The sequence below is a fragment of the Phascolarctos cinereus genome, unplaced genomic scaffold (assembly GCF_003287225.1).
Source record: "Phascolarctos cinereus isolate Bilbo 61053 unplaced genomic scaffold, phaCin_HiC Scaffold_4;HRSCAF=312, whole genome shotgun sequence".
In the NCBI taxonomy this organism is placed as follows: domain Eukaryota; kingdom Metazoa; phylum Chordata; class Mammalia; order Diprotodontia; family Phascolarctidae; genus Phascolarctos; species Phascolarctos cinereus.
In genome coordinates, this window is record NW_027555847.1 from 116,558,037 (window position 1) to 116,584,379 (window position 26,343).

The following is a 26,343-nucleotide window of genomic DNA, read 5'->3' on the forward strand; positions in this document are numbered from 1 at the left end:
TAACTGTGAATGTGAATGGGATGAACTCTCCCATAAAATGGAAACAGATTGCAGAATGGATTAAAAACCATAATCCTACAATATGTTGTTTACAGGAAACACATTTGAAAAAGAGTGACATATACAGGGTAAAGGTAAAAGGCTAGAGCAGGATATATTATGCTTCACCTTAAGTAAAAAAAGCAGGGATAGCAATCCTGATCTCAGGCAAAGCAAAAGTAAAAATAGATCTAATCAAAAGAGATAAGGAAGGGAACTATATCCTGATAAAAGGCACCATAGACAATGAAGTAATATCATTACTAAATATATATGCACCAAATAGTATAGCATCCAGATTCTTAGAGGAGAAGTTCAGGGAGTTACAGGAAGAAATAGACAGCAAAATTATACTAGTAGGGGACCTCAACCTCCCCCTCTCTGTACTAGATAAATCTAACCACAAAATAAACAAGAAAGAAGTTAAGGAGGTGAACAGAACATTAGAAAAATTAGGTATGATAGACCTCTGGAGAAAATTGAATGGGGATAGAAAGGAATATACTTTTTTCTCGGCAGTACATGGCACATCCACAAAAATTGACCAGGTACTAGGGCATAAAAACCTCACAATCCAATGCAGAAAGGTAGAAATATTAAATGCATTCTTTTCAGATCATGATGCAATAAAAAATTATATGTAATAAAGGACCATGGAAAGATAAACTAAAAAAAAAAAATTGGAAACTAAATAATCTAATCCTAAAAAACGATTGGGTCAAATAACAAATCATAGAAACAATCAATAATTTCATTCAAGAGAATGACAATAATGAGACAACATAACAAAACTTATGGTATGCAGCGAAAGCAGTTCTTAGGGGAAATTTTATATCTCTAAATGCTTACATAAATAAAATAGAAAAAGAGGAGATCAATGAATTGGGCATACAACTAAAAAAAGTAGAACAAGAAGAAATTGAAAATCCTCAATTAAACACCAAATTACAAATATTGAAAACCAAAGGAAAAATTAATAAAATTGAAATTATGAACACAATTACAAAACACTTCACACAAATAAAATCAGATCTAAATAATTGGAAAACATCAGTTGCTCATGGGTAAGCTGAGCTAATATAATAAAAATGACAATCCTATCTAAGCTAATTTACTTATTCAGTGCCATACTAATCAAACTACCAAAAAATTATTTTATGGAGTTAGAAAAAATAATAAAAAGATTCATTTGGAAGAACGCAAGGTCCAGAATATCAGAGGAACTAATGAAAAGAAGGTGGCCTAGCAATTCCAGATCTTAAATTGTATTATAAAGCAGCAATCATCAAAACTGCTTGGTAGTGGCCAAGAAATAGAGTGGTGGATCAGTGGAATAGGTTAAATATGCAAGACACAGTAGTCAGTGACTATAGTAATCCATTATTTGATAAAGCTAAAGAGCCCAGTTTCTGGGATAAGAACCCACTCTTTGAAAAGAACTGCTGGGAAACTGGAAAAGAGTATGGCAGAAACTAGGCATAGACCCAGATCTCATACCATATACCAAAATAAAGTAAAAATGGGTTCATGATTTAGATATAAAGACTGATACTATAAGCAAACTGGGAGAAGAAGAAATAGTTTACCTATCAGATCTATAGAGAACAGAAGACTTCATGACCAAACAGGAGATAGAGAACATTATGAAAAGCAAAATGGATAATTTTGATTACATTACATTGAAAAGTTTTTGCACAAAAAAAGCCAATGCAACTAAGATTAGAAGGAAGGTAGAAAATCGGGAAAGAATTTTTACAACCAGTCTCTCTGATAGGGGCCTCATTTCTAAAATGTAGAGAGAATTAAGACAAATTTATAAGAATACAAGCTGTTGCCCAATTGATAAATGGTCAAAGGATATGAACAGACAGTTCTCAGATGAAGAAATTAAAGTCATCTATAGTCATATGAAAAAATGCTCTAAATCATTATTGGTTAGAGAAATACAAATCAAAACAATTCTGAGGTACCACATCACACCTATCAGATTGGCCAACATGACAAAACAGGAAAATGATAAATGTTGGAGAAGATGTGGGGAAATTGGAACACTAATGCATTGTTGGTGGAGTTGTGAAATGATCCAACCGTTTTGGAGAACAATTTGGAAGTATGCCCAAAGGGCTATAAAAATGTGCATACCCTCTGACCCAGCAATAGCACTTCTAGGGCTATATCCCAAAGAGATCAAACAAATGGGAAAAGGACCCACATGTACAAAAATATTCATAGCAGCTCTTTTTGTTGTGGCAAAGAATTGGAAATTGAGAGATTGTCCATCAGTTGGGGAATGGCTGAGCAAGTTGTGGTGCATGAATGTAATGGAATACTATTGTGCTACAACAAATGATGGATGGGCTGACTTCAGAAAAACCTGGAAAGACTTGTATGATCTGATGCTGAGTGAAGTGAGCAGAACCAAGAGAACTTTGTGCACAGTAACAGCCACGTTGTGCGATGACTAACATTGATAAACTTAACCCTTCTCAGCAATACAAGGATCTAAGACATCTCCAGAAGCCTTGTGATGGAAAATGCAGTCCACATACAAAGAAAGGACTATGGAAGTTGAATTGCTATCATTTTTTTTCTCTTCTGTTGAGTTTTGTTTCCTCTTTCTGATGGTTCCTCTTACTGGTTTTAATTTTTACTTACAACTTCACTAATGTGAAAATATGTTTAATAAGAATATAAATGTATAGCCTATATCAGATTGTGCACTATCTTAGGGAGGGTGGTGGGGAGGAAGGGGGAGAAAAATTTTAAAGTCAAAAGCATATGGAAGTGATTGTTGATAAATCAAAATAAATTAATAAAAATTTTTAAAAATAAAAACTAATGATAAAAAAAGAAATCCAGTGCACAATTTTAGTATGCTTATTCTACCTTGTAAAAATGCCAGTTATCAAATGGAGAGGGTATGGTATAGTGAACAAAATGTTTAGCCTTGGAAATTGGAAGATAAGACCTCCTTCTATCCAAGGAAACAGAGAGACCTGGATTGGATTGCCCCTGAAACATCCCAGTTTTATGACTATGAGGAGTTGTTTAAGCTCTAAATGCCTTGAGTAATTCTCTAATAAAATATGCTACAGGAATTAGTTGATAACCTGTATTGTGGAATTGCCTTCTAGAGATATTATAATATTTCATCATCAAAATTGCAATGAAATGCCTATGTGTTCTGTTTGAGAAAGTGAAAAAAAAAATAAGCAATTGGTGATGAGTCCCTTGAGAGGATGATGTGCCATCCACTTAATTTGCCTTTAACCTCAGTCGTTGTATAAAAGATAGTTTTAAATCAATATACACACTTAACTACTTGAATTTATTTTAACCATTTTGTATGTAACTATTTCTTTTTAGGGGTTACTACATAGTAATTGTGCCTTTAAAGAAGTCACGTGGAAAATTTATCAAGCCATGGGAAAGTCCAGATGAAATGGAATTAGATGAGGTAAATGTCTCTTTTGTTTATTTCATTGTATTGACTGTTTAATTAACTAACTAGTGATCACAGTATAATGGTCTCTAGGCTATTTGCTACCTTTACATATCTTTCTAGTACGAGTTATCATAGTATACGTTTACAATCCGTAGGGGACCAGCACAAAGATACCATTACTTAATTTCAGTAAAGTGTACAGATGGTCTAATTATTGTTGGCTTTAGTATTTTCCCCTTTGCCCATTGTAAACCAAGTTGCAGAGGTATGGGGAGGTGAAATGAGCTGTCTTAGAAGTTTAATCATCATTGATGCAAACTCCGGTAATGGTCTACTTCATTAATGAGGTGTTGGACCAAGATATACCAAATGCTTAATTGTAATTTGCATTGTATTTTAACATTTGACTTACCTTGTGGCTTCTGTGTGTGATGCATATAATTCTACTGATACGGAAATTATTTTTTCAGTCTCTTTCATTTTTAAATCCAGAAATTCAAAACAGTTTTGGAGGGGGGAAATTTACAGTATTATATCTAGTCTTTGTATCCTCTTCATGCAAACCTGCAGTAGGTATTTAATAAATCTTTGTAATTCATTCAATAAATGAATTGACTAGTATCACAACTAGTAAACTCAATAAAATACATACAGTAAATATAATATGTAGGTTAATTATGGTCTTGATTTCCTGCACTTTGCTTGAAAAGAATTGGATGGATGCATTTCATTTTATGTAATTAGCTGTTTCAAAAAAAGAAAAAAAAACAACTGTGTGTAAATTATATTTTTGTAAATTGGATTTATGGGATCCCTAGCTGAAAGGGCTTTTATAGATCATCAGGTCTAATTTCCTTATTTTATGGGTGAAAAAGTCGAGGCAAAGAGAAGCAAAATGACTTGCCACAAAGCACATATATAGTAGCTGAGGTGTATTTGTAAATGTAGCAAAGGGTATTGCTATTTAAATAGATATTATTGTGAATCCCTTTGCAAAGGATTTTTAAAACACTTCTATTAATTCTTTTCTTTTAAATAGTAGATTTACATAAGCATGGTACTCATAAATTATTTCATTCATTCATACGTACATACATGCATACATGCATAATGTGTGTGTCTGTATTTAGTTTGTTTTGTTTTGTTTTTGCTTCTCCATAATCCTAATTAATTAAGAATAAGAACTTGCTATAACATATTTTCAGAGAAGTAACGTTTACTACTCCACGACCCCATTTGGGGTTTTCTTAGTGAAGTCATTTGCCATTTTCTTCTCCAGTTCAATTTAGAGATGAAGAAACTGAGGCAAATAGGATTAAAAGACTTGCCTAGGATCCCACAGCTAATAAAAGCCTGAGGCCAGATTTAAACTCTAAAAGATGAGTTTTCCTGACTCCAAGGCCAGTACTCTATCCACTTCACCATCTAGTTGCCCCTGTGTTATCATTAAGTCAGTAGTCCAGAGGTTTATCAAGTATCTTAGGCATCATTTCCCTAACATTGTCAAATAATTTAGATACTTTTTAAGTTGATTTTTCCCCTCCTATTCAGAAGACAGAGCAAGGAAATCATTATCTGTGATACTGGAAGAATAATAATCCTTCATCAGAAGATGCAAAAGGATTGGTTGGTCTCTTCTAAGTAATGCAAAGCAAGACATGAGTTTTCTTGCATCTGACTAATCAATTAAAAAGTGAAATATTCTTCATTATTTTAATCAGTTCTCAAATAATTTCCAACAATGTCTCCATTCCATTTTGATTAGAATTAGATTTTTAAAACTGTGTAACCTACTGTCTCCGTTCCTTTACTTATAAAAAATAAACGGACAAAAAAGTTTTTCATGACACTGAAATAGATAGTCCAATGTTGCATCAAATACATTTAAGCATTAAGATCAATTTTTTAAGAGTCACTTGGTAGTAAGTAATGAAAGCTGACTTAATATTACAGCCCAATTTTAACCTCCAGAATCCCCATCATAATGCAGTAGGGCTAATAGATTAAAGTGAGAGGCTGTATGACATTGAACTTCCTTGCAATTAAATTCTATGGGTCTGTGCTGCCGATTCCCATAACAAAGGGTCATTTTAATCATCCTGCAAGTTGTGGTGCATTAATCTGTATAATAGTTTGATAAAGAACATTTATTAATTCAGAAATATTTGGGTCAGGATGGGTTGTTTCCTACTTTTTTACTGACATAATTGAGACCACATTGTAGAATTAATGGTGGAAGAAATAAGATATGCATTGACTGGAAAATGAAAATTATTTCTGATAAAGAGCCCAAGCCCTTTATATATCTTTTGGAAGTACCTCCAATACATCAAGTAGCTATTGTAGAGGGGAACGAATGAGTAGTAAGCAATGTTCTCACTTTATGCTTACTCATCTACTTTCTGATCCCTTCAGACTCTTTTTTTTTCATACTGTGGATAATATAAAAGCTTTGTCGTAATTTCATCGTGCCACTTGGCACTGCCAAATATGACAAAGCAGTGCTACTCAGATGAAAGTCTTAAATACGTTTGACCGAGTAATTTTTTTAAAAGCCTGTAATTCAATTTGTTGGAAACCCCTCAAATGAGAGAATGGTGGCCTAAGGGAATTTCCGCAGCTAAGACTCATATCTATGCCTATAAAAATTGAAGGATGGTTCTGAAGGAGAATTACTCTCAACATTATCTTCTAGTTTGTCCCATTCTGGTTAAGGGGCCTCCCAAAGTGATAAATGCCATGAACACAACTCCTGTTATCAAGGTCAGTTCAGGCACATTCATTGTTACCAATAGAAAAATGAGAATATTAGTTATATTTATTAATAGTAGCTCACATTTATATAGTATTTTAAGGCTTAAAGGGTATTTTCATCTCAGTATCCTCTGGGGTAGGTAATATAGGAATTGTCATCCTCATTTTACAAATAAGGAAACTGAGGGCAGAGAAATGAGGTCACTTAGAACCATAGGATCATAGGTTCAGAGCTAGAAAAGAATATAAAGGTAATTTAATCCACCCCTCCATTTATAGATGAGGAGACTGGGACCCAGAAGGGTAAAGCAAATTGCCAAAAAAAAGAAAAATCACACAGCAAATGGCTGATGCAAGATTCAAACCAAAGTTAATATTATTTCCACTGGACCACACTAACCCCTCTAGTTGTTCAAGGTAATGTGATATATCAGGACTTGATCACAGGTCTGGGAACAATCCAAACACTACCATGTGATCTTTGAGTTTAATTTCACATTATTGATTTGTAATGGGATGGTGGGGCCAGTTTGTGATTGTGACAACAATGTAGTTACCATTTATTGCCATCCAAATACACCTTCATGATTTAAGAGTGTAACAGAGGCAGCATTCCAACCAAATAAATGCAAACTAAAGGGTTTCCATTTGTGACCTGAATGGTTACTTTTGAGGTATGGAGCACATTTGGAGTACCATGCAGACCAGAACAATTAAAATATCTCAAATACCTAGGAGTTTAGATAGTAACCCCTGGGAATGACAGTAATATGGATGAATTATGATAGCATCGTACCTCTAAAATATGAATGAAATCAAGAGTACCTTCAGGGTTTGATCAGTGAGGTGGAAGTGGTATGCTGATATATTCACACAAACTACTGTTATTTGTACTTGATTAACTGGCTTTCAGAGGGATACATATCTGACCAATAGTCTGTTTGCTTTTATCACGCTTGGTGACTGCTGACATTTACATTACATCTATGCTGACCTTTTTCCTGATTCCCCAAAAGCAACATTTCCTCTAGCATATGAGGTCAGTTTAAAAAAGAAAGAAAAAGTCTTTTGAAGTTGTCCATACATCTTTAAAAGAAAAGTAACCTAACCTAACCTTGTAGAAGTAGGACAAATACATAAATTATCAAATATTTCTTAGTATAAACTTAGGATCAGTAGAACTTAGGACATTTCACTCATGAGGATGTCTCTCTATTTGGGAATCAGTTGAAGAATTTAATAAAATCCCACAATGTGATTATTTTTTTCTTCTTTTACAAAATAAATCAAACTTTTGACCAGAAAGGTTACATTTGATATCAAGGTTTTTTCACATTATTTAATTATTTTTTTCAGTTCTATTAATATCTAATTTTTTTCCATATGTAATTAAAGAATCTGAGTTGTGCACTGGGAGCAGTAAAGAATCTTGGAGCACATTTAGTCAAACACATTTATTTAATAGATGGGAAAACTGAGATCTGGTGTGTGGTAAGCTGGGAGCAAGAAGGAGAGAATGGGACATGACATGCTAAAAGTCATTGGACTAGTTTGTTGCAAAAGAGAATCTTAAGCTCAGATCTCTTGGTTCCTAATCTGATAATACTCTTTTGAACTGCAAATTAATTTATGAAATGAGGCAGTCATGCCCACTTCTTTTACCACAGTGGTAGTGGGAAGTGAGACTGCCCTCATGCTTTAAAAAGGCATAGAGAGTACAGAGACTGGCCAAGCAGTGTGAAGGGGTCCTGAGGCAGACAACTTGGGGTCAGGGATGAGGTGCTAGATGAAGGTAGGCAGTTAGGAAGAGAAAGGGCAGGGAGAGAGCCACAAAGAATCGCTTGCAGAATCATGGATTAAAGTTGAGAGAATTTGACAGCATGGATGTAAATGAAGATGGAGGATTCTTGGGGGGCAAGAGATGGATGTCTCATGTTTATAGGTCTTTTGTGGAGGAGCAGACTAATTCTTGTCTGTGCCTCTTTGTGTTTAGTTCATTAACATATACAAATAATCTCAAATAATTGGTAAAACTTTACATTAACATATGCAAGTTATCTCAGAGTAACCAGTAACATCTGGTGTTCCGCTGGTCTTACTGCAGGTTTCTGGAATTTATCTGAGATTTGCATATCATAGGATCAAAAGGCCCTGACAGCAATATGATACAATTTGTAAACTATGCTCCTTTGATCTTTGGGAAGATCTATTCATGAATTCTAGGTTCCCCTTTGCAATCTTACTTCCTATTATTATTACTTCACACCAACTACTTATAAACTGGCTTACTGTATTGAGTGGAAGGGTGGTGGTGGTCAGGGGGACCAGAACAAGATACAACTTTAACATAGCTGTGTTTCATAATGTAGGTTCATAGATTTAGATATGGAAAGACCATTAAAGGCTATCTAGTTCAGCTCCCTTATTTTACAGATGAGGAAACTGAAGCCAGAAAAGGTTGAATGATTTGACTGAGTTCATGCAGGCAATACTATTGTCAAATATTATGAAAGGTATTTTAGGCATGTGGGTAGAATATAAGTTTTTTATATATCTTTTTTTCTATTTCATCAATAGATCAAATCCAAATAACCAAGAAAATATTAAAGTATCTGAAATAAAGCCTTATTCAAAGATAATCATTATGTGCACATACTTCTTTTCTGTTGTGATAGCATGTCCTTGAAATTTTAGTTAAAAATCTCGCACTCATTTATATGTCTCTAAGAAGCTCAGAGTAAACATGTTGCTTTATGCCTTTGAGTTAACTGCCTGGTGAATTTGGTAATCAGCATAGGGGAAAAAAAAGATCCATACTCAATCACTAGAACTTAAAGAAACTATAATTGAAGCTTATCATAGTGAGCATGTGTTGTGATAAAATATTTCATAAGAATCACCTCTAGTCACTTTCATACTGATGTTTATCTTGTCCCAGAGATTTCTTCTCATTTTTTAGCTGTGAATATACCTTCCTCCATTCACTGTGTTAGCTTCACTTGTATGGCAAAAAGCTGAGCCAGTTGCATAACTGGCTATGGAATGGTTCTGCATCTTTATCCTTCAAGTATGATGTTGGTCCTGTTTGCCCAAGAGAAGACAAAGAGTAGGTGGGAGGAAATCTCAAGCCATCAGTCAGTGCAAGGGAAAGCTTAAGGACCTTTCCCTGATCAAGAATATATTCGGTATTATTTTAATAAGTGGAATTAAGTTCTTAGGTTTTGTCATTGTCCATTAAAAATGGAGGACTAGGAGTAGCTAGGTGGCCCAGTGGATGGAGCACTAGCCCTGGAGTCAGGAGGACCTGAGTTCAAATGTGACCTCAGACACATTACACTCACCAGCTGTAACTTAACCCCAATTGCCTCAAGCCCAAAAAAAAAAAATGGAGCACTAGAACAATGTGAATCTGGGGTTTGCTCATCAAGATGAACATAATTTTCTGTTTATTTAGAATGCCCTTGGAGACAAGTACAGAAGAGCTACCAACTTATTTTAATAAAACAAGATACCATTTAACCTCAGATTATGTACCCTTTTCTCCTTAGACACTAAAATACATATAATCAACATTATTTGCACCAGTCCAAACTTAAATGATTTCTGTCTTAAAGTGTATCAAGTCAAGCCACATGTTTGATCAAAGCATGTCATCAAATATCTGTCAGCATTAGACTGGTTTCTGTTTATCCAGTTGAATAGCATAGCCTAATGGATAGTGGGGTGGAATGGGCCTGGAACTGGGCAGGCTTTTAATCAAACCCTACGTCTCACACCTTGTGGTTATCATACTAACCTCTTTGAATCTGTTTCCTTATCATGAAATGAGAATTAGAATACCTCTAGTATCTGCCTCATACTGTCATTGTAAGGCTTAAATAAAATAATGTATTAATAATGATAATAACAATAGATAACATTTATATAATACCTACTATGTGCTAGGCACTGTGCTAAGTGCTCTACAAATGTTATCTCATTTGATCCTTACAACTACCCTGGGAGGTAGATGTTATTATTATACTCATTTTATAGATGAGGAAATTGAGGCAAACAGAGATTAAGTGACTTCCCCAGGGTCACACAGCTAGTAAGTATCTGAGGCTGGATTTGAAATCAAGTCTTCCTGACTCTAGGCCCAGGGCTCTATCTACTGTGCCATCTAGCCTCCTTACTTAAAGTGCTTTGTGAACCTTAAAGCTCTCTACAAATGTCAGTGAAGAAAAGGGAGTCTGTAGTACATTATTAGCCTTCATGTGGTATCAGGATTAAGTAGAAAATTCTGAAGAATTCAAGTACATTGGCTGTGGGAAGGCTCCTAGAAATCAAGTAGTTTAACCCTCTCCCCTTTTGACAAATGAGGAAACTGAGGCTCAAAAGAAAATCAGGACATTTGATCTAAACTTTATTGTGACCACTTTCTTTATATTAAGAGCTCTGATTCTTATCAGTCTTTGGATCAGTGCTTATCATTTGAAGTCTAGCACCTAATATAGTATATTACTGAGCACTTATAATAATTGAGAATAGGAGGGTGGTCTTATGGGTATTCAAAGCAACATATGATCCAAAAACAGGTTTTTTTGTTAATCATAGAGTAGAATGTACCCTCCTCTTCATCTCAGAAATGATTATCATATTTCAATACATTTTCATTTACTAATATACACCAGGTAGAAGGAGGAATAGCTATACCAGGAATGCTGTATGTCCGGGAGAAACTTGTTTGGGATTAAAATATGAATAACCTCCTAAATGGTCAATTAAAACTTGACCTGCAAGATCATGAAATGTGAGGCACAATCTATTTACATATTTGTAAATAACATATCAATTTCACATGCGCAAATAAAAATATTCAGTCATTTTATGTTGGTGCTGGGGGAAATTCTGCTCACTCTATAAAGTGCCTTTTGCCAGAAAGCTAAGCAAAAGTATGACTCAAAGTATGTCTGTAAAGTCAAGTAATGCTTACGTTGACTAATTCAAATACAGGCGTAGACATGACTGCTTAGTTAAGGAATTGTACAGTAGTGTAAAGAACAGGGTCTGTGTTCAAATCTTAATCCTTGGCTCTTATGTTCTGTGTAAGTTTGTGTAAGTTGCTCCCCTTCTTTGGGCCTCAGGTTCTTTTTGCCTTTAAACTCTTTTAACTCTAAATCCTATACTCCCTGCAAGAAGCTAATTTTCCTTATGTAAGTTTTAATTTGGGATTGACTTTTCTTTGTAGAATTTTGTGAGTGTGGACAATGATATCATTTACTGAAAATTGACCTCTTCGGTCATGTTAACCTTATAAGCAACTTGGTAGTAACCTCCAGTACCTCATTTTAACAAGAAAGGCAAGAAATGGAAAAACTGAGAGAATTGAGATTTAGCGATGCTGACGTACTCAATGAAATGCAGATAAATTGTATTTAGTTTGGTTTTGGTTTTGAAATATATTTCCCCATTAAACTGTCAATAGTTTCTATTATTGTTGTTTACATGTCTCTTTCTATTTCTACCCCCTCCAAAAAAAAAAGCTTCTTAAGGAGATATCTCGGAAACGCAGGAGCCTCCGTCACGAAAGAGAGGTTGAACTAAAGCCATATATTGCTGCTCATTTTGATGTTCTTCCTACTGAATTCACCCTGGGGGATGAAAAACATTATGGTGGCTTCACAAACAAGCAGCTCCAGAGTGGTCAAGAGTATGTCTTCTTCGTCTTGGCCGTCATGGAGCACGCAGAGTCGGTAAGATTACTGTGCTGGGGAGTTTATTCCAATAAAGATGAGTGCAGTTTAACATTTATGAAATGCCTGCCACTGTGCTAAGCGCTCAGGATACAGAAAGGCCAAAATGAAACACTTCCTGCTTTAAAGGAAATGTTATTCTTTTGGAAAAATCGTATATATGTGTGTATAGGTGTGTGTGTGTATACACACACACACCTATACACACATATAGTAAACATGTATACATATACATACATGTACATATATTGTGTTGTATATGTAAAACACGCACACATGTGTATACATGCCAACATATACTCACATATATACAAAATGTACACGTGTTTACATATATGCCTGTGTGTATGCATGTGTGTAAATATGTCTGTGTGCATATATCTGTATATATGTGTGCATGTATAATCTATGCATATAGTATACACACATCTATATGTGGATATAGATTTATAAATATAGAAAACGTGAACATTAATAAAGATAGTAATTTTAGGAGAAAGAGAGAGGGCACTAAAAACCTGGGGATCAAGAAAGGCTTTTATCTTGGGTGGGGAAGGTTGGGGAGGCAAGAAAAAAAAAAGAAATTTACATGATAGCTTTATTATGTATTTAAAGAGAATAGCAAGTTTTACATAATAGATTTGCAGGTTCATGTGCAATCATCTTTTTTTTCATTCTACTGTGTTATAGAAATGCTTGTTTTTTTCCATAAATTAAAAATAAATAAAAAGTAAAAAAAAAGAAAGGCTTCAAGTAAGATGTGACACTTAAGTTGATTCTTTAAGGAAGCTACAGAATTTTCAATGTAGAACTTTATCATCTTGTAAATAAGGACTGTTTCATTTATTGAATGTGTATTCCTAATGAGACAGCCTGTGCACAAGGGTAGGAAATAGAGGCCCAAGTTCAGGGAATGGCTAGAATAAAGAATGCTTGAAGGGAGTAAAGATTTTTCAAAGTATGGAAAACTTGACTGGAGAGTGGACTTTAAATGTTGGGCTGGTGAGTTTCTGTTTTTTCCTAGAGGCAATAGGGAGTTTCTGAAGATGTTTTCAGCAAAGTAAGTGTATATTCTGACTAGTGATCTGGGAAGTTTATTATTGTAGCTCTGTGGAAACGAGATTGAAGAGTGGTGATGCTGGAAACAAAGAAATAAACTTAGGGGCTCTTATAAGAATCTAGATAATCATCAATCCATCACCAGTTATCTGTTTAGTTCCTACTCTATGTTAGGCACTGGGGATACAAATTCAACAAATGAAACAGTCCTTCTTTACAAGATGATAAGACTTGGCTATAGAGTGAGGACCTTGCGAGTAAAGAGAATGGGATGGAAATTTAACAGGACTTAGCAGTTGGTTGAATATAGAAGAGGGGAAAGGAGAGAGAAAAGTCAAGGTTTACTCCATGCTTGCTGGGATAAACTAGGAAGGATAGTAGGAATCTACTCCTAATAGGGAAGTTTAGGGAGGAAAATCTACTTGTTTAAATGTTAAGTTTGTTTTGGTAAGCCTTTATTTTTATTAGGCAGCTTAGCATTGCTTGACTTTAAAGACACATTTTTGAGTAGTATTTTTATTGTATTTTTAACAATTTGTATTTTAACATAGTGAGGAGAATTTTCCCACAATCAACATAACAATGACTAATATCTCATTGTGACTGTCAAATTATTTTCCTGTGGGCCATCTGAGAGGAAGTAACCAATAGGCAGCTGATCATGCATTTCTAGACTTAGGAGAGAAAGAAAGTTCTGGATACAAAGTTTGCCAAGTCATCTTCAGATAGGTGATTATTAAGCCCATAGAATCGAGCCTGTTGAGATTGCTTAAGATAGAGAATTTAAAGAGAGAAGAGAAAATGGTACGGCAGAGAGCTCTGGAGAACATTCATAGCAAAGAAACAGAAGATGCAGAAGCAAAGGAAAGTCAAACAACTAGAAGGAGAATTAGAGTAATGCCAAAGAAACCAAGAGAAGAGAGTGTGCCCCGATGGCCAATGGTGTAAAAGACTACTTTGACAATAGCGCTAAGAATAGACCATCAGATTGAACAATTATGAGATTACTGGGAAAATTGGAAAGAACAGTTTCAGTCAAGTTATGGGGTTAGAATTCGATTTCAAGAGCTTGAGGATTAGGAAGTGGTGGCGATGAATTTAGATGGCTTATTCTAGACTATGGTGGGAAGGAGAGATATAGATTCCTCACCTTCAGTAAGTGTCTCTGGACTCTTCTGGTTTATTTCCAATAAGTATCTAGCCTAAAAGGAATATATACAATCCTTACTGATACAATTATTTAGAGCCATGCTGGAAATCTTGTCATCTACAAAGAAGCAGTATGCTGTAGCAGAAAATACGCTGCATTCGGTGTTAAGGAGCTCATTCTAGATCCTGCCTTAATTACTTACAAGCTTTGTGACCTTGAACAAGTTTTCTCTTCTCTGGGCCTTTGTTTTCTCACCTGTAAAATGAAGGAGTTGGACTAGATAAGTGGTGTCAAACTCAAATGAAAGAAAACCATAAATTGATATTTATTTTGTATTTTCATTTTTTTTTATTAAATATTTCCCAATTATGTTTTAATCTGGTTTGGGCCTTGACTTTGACATGGATGGACTAAGTAATTTCCAAGGTCCCTTTCATCCTTTATAGTATAAGAAGATCCTTTTGGTGCTTCTGTTAATTAAATATTATTGGATAGATCCCATTAGATTCCCAATAAAAATTGATTGTATTAGAACAAGGCTGCAATTTATTCTATAGACATGTTTTTACCTGAACACATCCTTACTTGAAATGAATATTTGGATCATATAATCACTATGTTGAACCTCCATTAATCGGAGAAACGAGTTTATGAAATTACTGTGGAAACTTGGAAAAACTGAGTTTCTCTTTAAGGATATCCCAGAGATGAAGTTTGGAGTGATGTGTTTGTTTGGGTTTTTTTTTTCTTTTGGTTTTGGCTTTGAATTAGGAAGCATCATTGAGACAGCAATGCTCATTCCCAGAATTCGTTGGGAAGATCTGTCTAATGTGAGGCAAGCACTGCCGACTTCTTTAATTATAGTAATTCACTTGTGACTCTATCAGTGGAATGTAAGAAAGTTAGAAAATAATTCAGTGAGAAGGAGAATTCCTGAAGTGATCTAAATAATGAGTTGCCTTCTCTTATGTAATTCATCTTGCTGTTATGTCCCTTCATGCTTGGGTTGCTTTAGCTGAATGTAATACTGTTTTTTTTTTCTTTTTAAGTCAAGGAAAGACAGAAATAGGATGGGGGGGGAAAGCATGGTAGTTCACATTCAAATTTAGTGTCTCATATTCTGGGTGGTAAGTTTTAATTGGTTCCTCAGTCTGCCAGGCAGAGTAATTGGGTTAAGCTAGCCAACTCCCCTCCCTCACCACCTGCTTTCAGTAATAGGAAGCTTATCAAAGGTTTCTCTACATCAGGAATTGGTGCTGAACTGTGGGTCTTCTTTTCAAGTGACTACAGAAATTCCCAAGTAGAAAATCAAACCCAATGGCAGCCTTTCTACATAGGTTACCTTTGTGCACAGGTTGTCATTTGAAAAGAAAATGATTGGCTTCTTGGAATTTTGAATGTGCAGGATAAACTGTTTGCTTCAATGTAAAGGTTGTGAAGCAGAAAATCAAGGGAAGGGAAAGTTGGAAACCTTTTTTATTTAAAAAAAAACTACCTTGTCTGAATTTAAAGAGAATTTAAAACGCTATTGGAATACATTGAAGAAGGCACTCAGAGAGTAATGCTAAGAGAAAATCACAGCAAAGGGAGAAATTCAATCTCTTTTCCACCCCAACTCACACCAGAGAAGGTGTCCTTTCTCTAATCTGGAAATCATCATTGAATGATTTTTAAAATATTTCAAGTCAAGAAGTTATCCCTTCACTATGGAATTTATCCCTTTTTTCTTGGATTTTCCCTACTCATTTTTCCATCAAAATAAGTCGATAAGTCAAAATAAGCTAACATCATTTGTTTCAAATATTTCTTAAGTGCCTTCAGTGTAGGAAAATTGTTAGCTGAGAGGTCTTGTCTCTGACAAGTAGGTGTTCAATTGAGCAATGGTATTCAGTACTCACACAGGCTTTTGGTCTTCCCAAAGTGCTTTCTGAGTATTGATTGAATAAAGTACTTAGCATCTCTATAGATAAACGAGTTAATTACCTGCAAAAAATGAAAGCAGCAAACAAAAAAAAATGAGGAAATCAACCCTCCACTCCCACCCCAGCAATGTTTAATCAGAAAATGTAAAGATTGTCGAGAATATCAGAAGGTTAAGGTATGAAGAACAGAGGATTGGAAAAAAGTTGGGGGGAGCCGAATGGGGTGAGGTGGATAGAGCACCAGCCCTAGAGTCAGGAGGACCTGAGTTCAAATCTGGCCTCAGACACTTGACACTTACTAACTGTGTGACCCTGGGTAAATCACTTTTAACCCCATTGCCTAGCCAAAAAAAAAAGTTGTGTAAAAATTTTATTTTGTTTTTAATTTCCACAAGCCTTTCTTGATTTGGTTTTTATATAAAACCCAAATATGGAGAATTGTGCTTAGAGTTCCTGTAAAGATCTCATCCAACAGAATTCTATGTGCTAAATTCTGTTCTTCAAGACTGAGAGTGACAGAGAGTTTAACACAAAAACCCACCATTCCGTAGAATCCTTATATGACTGTGGATCAGCCACTTGACTTCTTTGGTCTTCAGCTTCCACATCTGTAAAATGAAGGATTTGGATGCATCCCTTCTGAGGCCTCAATCCCTTCTAAGTTCTCTGATCATATGATGTGACTTTGAATTGCCTGTCCCCAAATAGTTCTTTTGGGACCACAGGCATCCACTCCCATCCTTGCACCACACTTCATCCTCTGTAAAGTGAAGGAATTGGACTAAATAGCCTGGAACGTCTCCTCTACCCCTCAGATCTCTGCTCTAGGATCCAAGGATCCTATTTGGAGTAGTGTCTCAGAAATTGGGCTGGAAAGATCCCTGGGCTTCATAGAATCAGACCCTCTGTTCAAATCCTCTGTCACTGGCACCCTCTATAATAATGGACAAGACAAATGTAACTTCTTTGAACCTCAGTTTCTCTTCTGTAAAATTAGAGAGTTGAAACAGATGACCTCCATAGTCCCTTTTAGCTCAGATTCTCTAATCCACTGTTCTTAAAAGGTTAGAAAAATAGCCTAGTTCTCCTTTCCATGTAATTGAAGGGCTAGCTAAGCCTTTTCCTAGACACACAGTCAATCTTGACTAAAGAGTATAATTCATCTTGGGGCACTTGAGATAGCTAGGTTGGGCATGGTCTAGAATCAGGAAGACCCAAATTCAAATGTGGCCTTAGACACTTAATGCTGTGTGACCCTGGCCAAGTCACTTAACCTCAATGTGCCTTAGTTTCCTCATCTGTAAAATGGGGATAATAATAGCATCTGCCTCTCAGAGCTATTGTGAGGACTAAATGAGATAATAATTATAAAGTGCTTAGCACACTAGCTGGCACATACTAGGTGGTATTTAAGTGTTAGCTATTATTATCAATACCAGGCAGTGAGCAAGAGCCTGTTTTGTCTTTGTAGACAACTGAATGAAAAGCTTACTCTCATCCCTTAGAGCACCTTTCTTCTTGAACTTTCTATTCTATATAGCCCTACCCTATCACGAGCCCTTCTCTATTACCCTTCATATAGTATTCATTGTATATCTGTACTTGGGTCTCACCTAGCTCCTTTTTTATTGGGGGGCTTTTTTTGGTGAGGTGATCGTGGTTTTTTTGTTTTTTGGGGGGGCTAGGCAGTGGAGTTAAGTGACTTGCTCAGGGACACACAGCTAGTGTCAAGTGTCTGAGGCTGGATTTGAACTCAGGTCTTCCTGACCCCAAGGCTGGAGCTTTATCCATTGCACCATCTAACTCAGCATTGACTTGCAGCAAAGACATAAATCTGATTTCCTGACATAATCAGCTGAGGCCATTGGTTCTACTTCTGTCTAATATCCATTCATCTTAATCTTCTACCAACCCTCTTTATCTACTCCATTCAGCCAGCTGGTCTTTTTCAGTTTTATGTGCTCCTTTCACATAACCCTGGGTAAGAGGCAACATAGGAAGAAATTATCAGTCAGCATAAACAAGCAGATATCTGATGAATAAATATGACAAGTCTAAATCTTGTTTTGGCTTATGCCACAGCTGTGGACATTAGTTAGCATGGATAAGCCCCACTTTCTTGTTTTATGAAATATTGGTATCATTTACATGATCAAAATAACTACATTATCTGCCATCCTAACTCTTCTCTCCTCATTTTACTGGTATTTATCTTCTCTCTAAGTTGAACAGTCTTTGAAGGACAAGAATTCAGTGTTTGGCACATCATAATACCTTGCTTTTTTATGTGGTACTTTAGGTGGTCATCTGATCCTGGGCTATTGTTAATGAACATGCTGTTAGAAACCTATTTCATAGCCAAAGAAATTAAGGCTTAGAAATGTCAACTGAGTTGTCTGAAATCATAAAACTAGTAAAACATAGAGTTGGAAAATAACCCCAGGTCTTCTGTAAGCTTAATGTCCTTGACACAAAATATCCTACTGTCTTCTAGCTCACAGTAGATGTTTAATAAATACTTATTGATTCATTAATGACTGGTACTTAAGAGTTTTAGAAGATATCACACATTATTGATTCTAGAACAAATCAGTACAACAAATTATATTGTAAATGACTTTTTTTTCCCCATGGGGCCACTTTTTGGGAATTGCAAAATGAGCACAATTAATTATACAAGGGAAATAGCATTACTTGTCCACTAATTTCCAGCTTTACCTTGTCTTCTCCTTTACTGTCATACAAGCTCTTTTTGACCCTACTTTTCTAACAAAACAAACTCTTTTTCCTCAGACCATGTATGCAACCAGCCCTTACTCAGATCCTGTCGTATCAATGGACCTCGATCCCCAGCCCATGACAGATGAAGAAGAAGGATTGATCTGGGTTGTAGGGCCTGTGCTTGCAGTTGTGTTTATCATTTGCATTGTCATAGCTATCCTTCTCTACAAAAGGTAGGCTTGCCTCATAATTCTATTGACATGATATTCCTTGGTGGGGAGATATAGGACATGAAGAATACTTATGATTCCTTGATAACTGTTGTATCCTCATTGTTTGATTTACATTAATAGAAATATTTTCAGAAAACCTCTAGAAGTATTTGATGTACTAATGTATATATAACAGGAAAAATATAGACTATTCTATACAGAATCTTATATAGTTCCTATTTTCAGCTGACTTTATTACATTTACATTCATGGGGTGTTTACCCCCCAGAGGAATCACAAACTAGTTTATTGTTCATCATGCCCAATTGACATTCTGCTTTCTTTTCCTGTCTCATGTATTTATGCTTACCACTTCTGGGCAGCATTATCAAATAATGCCTAATTATAAGGGCAAATATGCATTTTATATGACTTGCCTAATTTTACACTCCATTTCCAATCTCTTTATAAAATATAACTGCTATCTTGTGCTGTATGTTCTGTAGGCATTACAAGCATTGACATTTTCCCCCTGTATGAATATTTTAAGATGAAAAGAATGGAAAAGCTTGGGTTCAAATAGGAAAACAAAAATGAACCCTAACTTTTCCAACATTTTTCTGACCTTTCTATTTTATGTATAACCCTTCACAACTTGCTTCTTATCATTTATCTTATGTTCTCCATGAGTAGGAGAAGCATTTTCCTTTTTTTTTTCTGTCATTAAGCTTCTTTTCCTTCAATATCCTAAGAGTATTTCATGGTCTCAACTTCCTATGAAGGTAATTGCCTATTTGGCTTATCATCACTGATTTTTGCTTTTCTTTTTACAATTTTTTTCATTTTCTGCTTTTATATCATCTATTTCTGGATACCTTTTCCACTCTACTGCCTGGTAAGAGTCAGTTTGGTAGAGAAGGTCATCATTTTTTTTTCTCTGTAACTCTGTAGTATCTTCCAACTCTACTGTTAACTCCATTATATTCCTCCCACCTGCTTCCAGACTTTGTATCTACTCTATAACCTCTTGAATGCCACTAAATCCTGTAGTGTCATCCTTTAGAGAAACTCTAGTTTATTCATTCTCTCAATCCATCACAGATTCTTCACATTAATCTTTTTTACTCTTGGATCACTTTAAACACCTGGGCTTTTATCCACCTCTCTTTTCGGCGAAGGCCCATCCATTCTGGATTTGCCTGCCAAAACAAGCTTTTTTCACCACCATAAAGTATTTCATCTCTCTTCTTCCATCCAGCCCTTCTAAAACAGATTTAAACCTCTTGACATTGACCTTCCCCCTACTCTTCTCTTGCCCTTCTTTTTCATTGCTTCTTTCTCCTCCTCATGCATTCCCTCCATTCATTTGTTCAACATATGTTTCTCCCTACTCTGTTTTGTAAATGTTCATTTGTGGTGTTAACCATGTTCCTGAAACAGTCTCACCCTTTTTGTTCTCCCCGATTGTTTCTTTTCTTCATGAAAACTACCCTTTCTCCTGAAGATACTTCCTCAATTTCTCTCAAATGTGAGAAGATGGGGGGGGAAATTAAGTAAAAAAGTTCGCCATTGTCATTCGTCATATGGTCTTGTTATCTCACTAATGCTTGACTGTATTTCTTTGGTTTATGTTTTACTGCCAACACCAGATCATTTGGGGCATAGAAAGCTTTGGAAAAGGAATGAGTGAATGAAGGAACCCCACTCTAATCAATGGTTTCAAAGGTTTCCCTTGCTCAGATCCTTTCCTGGTGTGTCTATTAAGGGCCATTACTGGCCAGTTTTCATGTAATGCCTGCTTTCTATCCTACTGACACTTCTGCTATGTGGGATAATAAACAAACATGGAAATATCCCCAAGACAAATAGTGAGGTGGAGAAGAAAGCAAGGCCAAAGGGTGTAGCTGAGGCCATGAATGATACTTGAGAACTGGCCAAACTTTTCCAAATAAGAATTTTGTGACCTTTCTTATGTTTATACAACACTAATTATTGAATGAGAGTTTAATAAAAAAAATCAGATTTATAATTCCTCTTATGGGTTATTTTAATTTAAGTGACCACATCCAACTCCTTAGTAATCTGAGTCAGCGCTTGCTGACAGTTAAATTCCCAGTATATACGGCAGGCCAAATTTTAGTCTATCTGAAACAAATAGAACATTTTTCTCTAAATATGATGGTTTCCTTCAATATTGTTAATGATAATTTATAGATTTATTACACTATGTAGTTTATACAGCATTTTCCTCGTAACACCCCTTGAGAGGTGGGTAAACCTTTAGTAAACCTATAGTAAAACCTTTATTTTGTGGGTGTCAATGCTGAGGCTCAGAGAGATTGCTACTTAGCCATGGTCACAAAACTACTGAGAGTTAGAGCTGGGATTCAAAACCAGCTCTTCTGACTCTACACCCAAGACATTCTTCTTCAAGTCGTCATGATTTCTCAGGTGGATAGAGCACAGCAAAATTTCTTAGTAGATGTTTTTCTGGGGTAGACCCAGACAAATTCATTAGCAGATGGTGAGACTAGTAGTGTTTAATCTCTCCCAGTTCTACTAGGCTGATTCATTCATTCATGGAACATTGTTAACTTTAGATGTAAAAGACTTTCCCTCAAAGGAAAAAAAAGAGAGTATATATTCCTGGGAGGAAAGTTCCAAGGGTACTTTGACCTAGTGCTAAGAAAATCCTTCTAAGGATGACTTATTTTTATGTTTGTTTTGAAGTATCTACATATTAAAACATAGAGGTGTATTTGCACTATATGAATGAGAGGCTATGCTGAAATGCAGACATTACAGTGTGCACACTGAAACACACAAACCCTAACTGAAAATGCATTTAACTGGTGGCTTACAAAGTATTTCTGAAGTAGAAATACTTGTCTCAGCAATAAAGATTTGATTTGAAATTACTGACTTGAAATTCAAGTAGGTATAATGAGGCCCCTTGGGGTCATTATCATGGAGCAGTGCAGGAGAAATTTGGCTGAATCCCATCAGTGATGCTTTTTAATGACTACATTCTCAGCCAAATACATTCTTTCAAAAGTCATGGCTGCTTTTGTCAGTTGTCACTCACTTCATTACATGGATCATTGGAAATGATTTGCAGTTTTTATTTCTCTGAGTACTGTTCTCTTACAAAGATGCTGCTGCTGACCCACTACCAACAAGAAGTGAGTTTTAAATTGTTTTGTCTTACACCTTATCTCATCACTTTCTCAAGTCATTCACTGGCACATCTTTGCTGTAGAAAGGTACTAAGTAAGGGATATAGTACATGGACATAGCACAAAATCATTAAGCAACATTGTGGTTAAACTGCAGAATTTCAGTTTCAAACCACAAATATTACAAGCAGAAAAGAAGAAAAACCTTTAGCCATGAAGGAAAAATTTGATGTGAGTATGCATATTATATCTATGTATAATCACAATTATAAGACTCAACTCCTCCAATCCAATAAAATGTTATTCCACAATGGTTGAGACATAATTAATGTGAGAAAAGAGAATAGATAGCGATGAAAAATGGAGAAAAGGGAAAAACAGTAAAAAGAACAATCCATACCTTGGACATTGATTTATAATTGAAACCTCTGAATAGTGAGAAAAAAATAGTAGTAATCATAATTTTAGGATAAATAATGCTCATTCCTATTCTAATACTTTATGTATAATTAAAAAAAACAGGAGAGATAAGTTAATAGGATTACAGATTTGAATTCTTTGAATATTTTCCCAACTCCAGCACTGTTTGTGACGATGGGGAAATTATGACTTCTTTTTGTTCATTAAATCGATTGATAACACACCCCCTACCCACCTTCTAGAAATAACTATTTTTTGTTCTTAGTGTTTTGAGATCCTTAGAGGGAAATGCTATATAAATGTTAAGTTTACACAGTAAAACTTTCTTATTAAATCCTTCACATAGAACCTTGATTTTGTCTGACTGGTATATTGCCATAATGTTGGCCCCATACATAGAGTTTACTTTCATGTCATTCATAAACTTAAATTCTTATAAAGCTTCCTCAGGCAAGTGTTGCTAGATGTACTAAATATGGGCACAAAGCAAACATAATGAGCCTGATCTCCAAAGAAGAGAGAAAGAACAAATCACTTTTTTAGATGTACTGATTCTTAGGTAGACTCAAATATTATTTTGGGACTCTGGAAAAGATAATCCATTAATGCTATTCCACTATCCAGAAGGAATTGATTGGCCTTCACAAGTGGCCAGTTGACTTTTCTCATTGATCTATGAGAGCATGTTTAAAACTCTTTTGTAGGCATGTATGCAATTGCATGCTGCTCTTGGAGTTGTAAGTAGAGATGCTCTCCTGCAGTGGACAGCTCTTCGAAAATCTGAGGATAAGAATGTTTTAATAGCTATTGTAGATATGTTACTTTCGTTATTCAGTTTGTATGTCTACATGTTTACCATAAGGAAATAAGCATAAATTTAACTGAAATACTGGAACTTTGCCAAACCCATTGACCTGATCACAATTTGGGGCCATATAATCACTTGAAGCATGCATTTCTGTTTCTGTTGACTTTGACTCCATTCCTTAGTATGCTAAATGAAAAAAGCATATAGTACATAAAATGTGCCTCCAAGATGGGACTACACAGATTAATTCCCCTTCATAACAAGCCTTTCTTCACTGTACAAAGCTATAGGCAGTTTAAACTACTACACTTAGCACAGTGTCTGGTACGTGGTAAGTGCTTAATAAATATGAGTTGACTGACATGTTAATAGAGGTGGAGGTTTTACAAATAAGAAATAAATGGACACACATGGCAGCATGTCATGAACTAAGAATATATCTGTCCTGTCAGTTGCTAGAATTAAAATGCTTTTCTCCATTAGCCCAGCTATATAGATGGTCATGCATCATAGATTTATAATGATGTATGTTATACTTTACAGAAGTGAAAAATGTATTTAATCCTTTATTAGAAAAAGATTTATGATTACCTGACTTGTCTAGAGGTATTTGAAGAAATCATTTCTGCTACGTTACGACTTAGTAGATGTAGTATCATTGTGCAAACTTTTCCTATAGTTTAATTCAACTTCTATGAAGTTGATATCACTAAAGAAATAATGTATCCACTTAACTAAGATATTTTCATTTTTTATGCACAAATCTGTTACATGAGACTTTACTATATCCACATTAGATACATTAAGTCTTTTTTTCCCCAGCACGTAGCACATTTAGTAAAAATCAAATTATATATCTAACATCAGCCACCTCCTGGGATATAATTGATTGTGGCATTATTTTTTAGGTGACGGCCAAAAGAGAGTGTGACATTAATACAAAAATGTTTTCTTCAACAGCAAAAGACTCTCATTTGAACATAACCTTGTGTCCTCCATTTATTCCATGATTAGAAAGCATTCAATGTTTTTATAAGCTGTCATTTGCTAATTTGTGTAAGTTGCATGTCCTCACTATAGAATACCATTTCTTGGATCTCTGGTTGTCATGGTTACTCCTTTTGCCATTGGCCAACTAACATTTAGCCTTTTTTTCTCCTCCTTGCTGCATTAAAATGGAGCAGTAAACCTGACAGGTGAGAAGTAAAGAACGAATTCCATTTACTTCCAGTAAGAAAGAGGAAGAGGAAAAGGAAAAGTAGTAGCCTGGCATGATGGGTGACAATGATGATGGTGATAACTTCAAAGATAATGTCAGACCAGAGGACCATGGGCAGATTCACATCAAATCTCATATACTTTGAAAAGCTTCTAATATAATTGCTAGCTTTTATATGACGCTTTAAGTTTTGCAAATTGCTTCTAATATGAGAGAGTTAAGCAAATAGGAAGGAATTGGAGTGTTTTATTCTCACAATGTAAGAGGAAGAAACTGCCTTTTTTCCTTTCTTCTCCTTCAGGATGACAGAAGTTATTTCATGACTGTTCATTAGTCAGGCAATAAGGAGCATTTGTGTGTGCTTAAAAGTTTCTTTAAGATGGAAACGTAGTCTATTACATAGTTCTTTTTTCTACTGAAGACCAGGCTCAAAATCCTGAATTAGGTCACCTATGAATATTAGAATAGTCTTATGTTTTTTATCCTCCTAAAGCTTGATTCTGTCCTGCTACTCAGTGCTATTACTCCAATTGTATATAATCTTGAGATGCCTGGAATATAAGAACCCACCAACTTTTTAAAATGCACTGCCCCAATCATGCCTACTACTTTTCAATCCAAAACTTGTTGGATTGTTGTCATGCACAGTTTGACATTGAACAAAGAATAATAAGATTTTTGAGTTGGAAGAGATCATAGATGGCATCTAATTCAGACTTTTATGTAGTAAATGCATGTCCCCTATGCTTTGATCAGTTATTTGTTTGGTGTGCATCCTCTCACCACTGATGCAACCTTTTCATGCATAGGAGGTAATTATGAATTGTTGTGACCAGAAAGATTTGGTAAACACCTGGTGGCCACCATTGTGATGATGAGCCTCCAACCTACTTAAACTCAGCCAAAGATGACAAATGTTCTTTTTCTCAGACCACACATGAAGTCTTTGCAGTTTGGGAGAGCTTTGAAAAACTCAGTCTCTTCTTCCATAATTTTTGAGAACTGAGGATCATCTCAATACTAGACAAAAGCAAAGGAGTAGGAATTTCATATAAGAAATGCCCTCTTTGGCATCCCCAAAATGTAGTTAAGTTTTTTTCCCCCTTCAATACGTACAGTGATGGATAGATTACTAGCACCAGAACCAGAAGGGTCCTCCAAGGTCTTTTCTCCTGGCTCTCTCATTTTATACAGGTAGAAAGGGAAATTCAGAAGGGTGGGCAGCTTGTACAATTACACAGTTAGTGAAAGTGTCAGTATATTATCTCATATCCATTGACTATAAATTCCATAGCATTTCCTCTGTATTACAGCTGCCTGTCACAAAAGTAGTCTTTTACATGTTATATGGTTCTAATTGTTAAAATTCACTCTAATGAAGGAAATTTTCAGTTAGATACCCAAGGATGATGAACCCTTCTTATGTTCTCAGAGATATAACTTTCATTGTTGCTTTTGGAAATAACAGGTTATTCTTTTTGTCAGTGACTCATTGGGCCAAAGGTTCACAAATATTGTTGTTTGGTCATTTTCAGTCATGTCCTACTCTTCATGACCCCGTTTGGGATTTTCTTGTCAAACATACTGAAGTGGTTTGCCATTTCCTTCTCCAGTTCATTTTACAGATGAGGAAACTGAGGCAAACAGGGTTTAGTGACTTGTCCAAGGTCACAGAGCCAGTAA

The 26,343-nt window shown here is 35.5% G+C and overlaps 1 protein-coding gene across 1 annotated transcript in view; it reads left to right on the forward strand.

The window, feature by feature from the left end:
* Positions 1–26,343, forward strand: part of PTPRD (protein tyrosine phosphatase receptor type D) — a 616,472-nt gene that overhangs the window by 445,518 nt on the left and 144,611 nt on the right. The window contains 3 exon segments of the mRNA XM_078152500.1: positions 3,406–3,496; positions 11,764–11,973; positions 18,898–19,058. Of these exon segments, the coding sequence (XP_078008626.1) occupies positions 3,406–3,496; positions 11,764–11,973; positions 18,898–19,058 (462 nt within the window).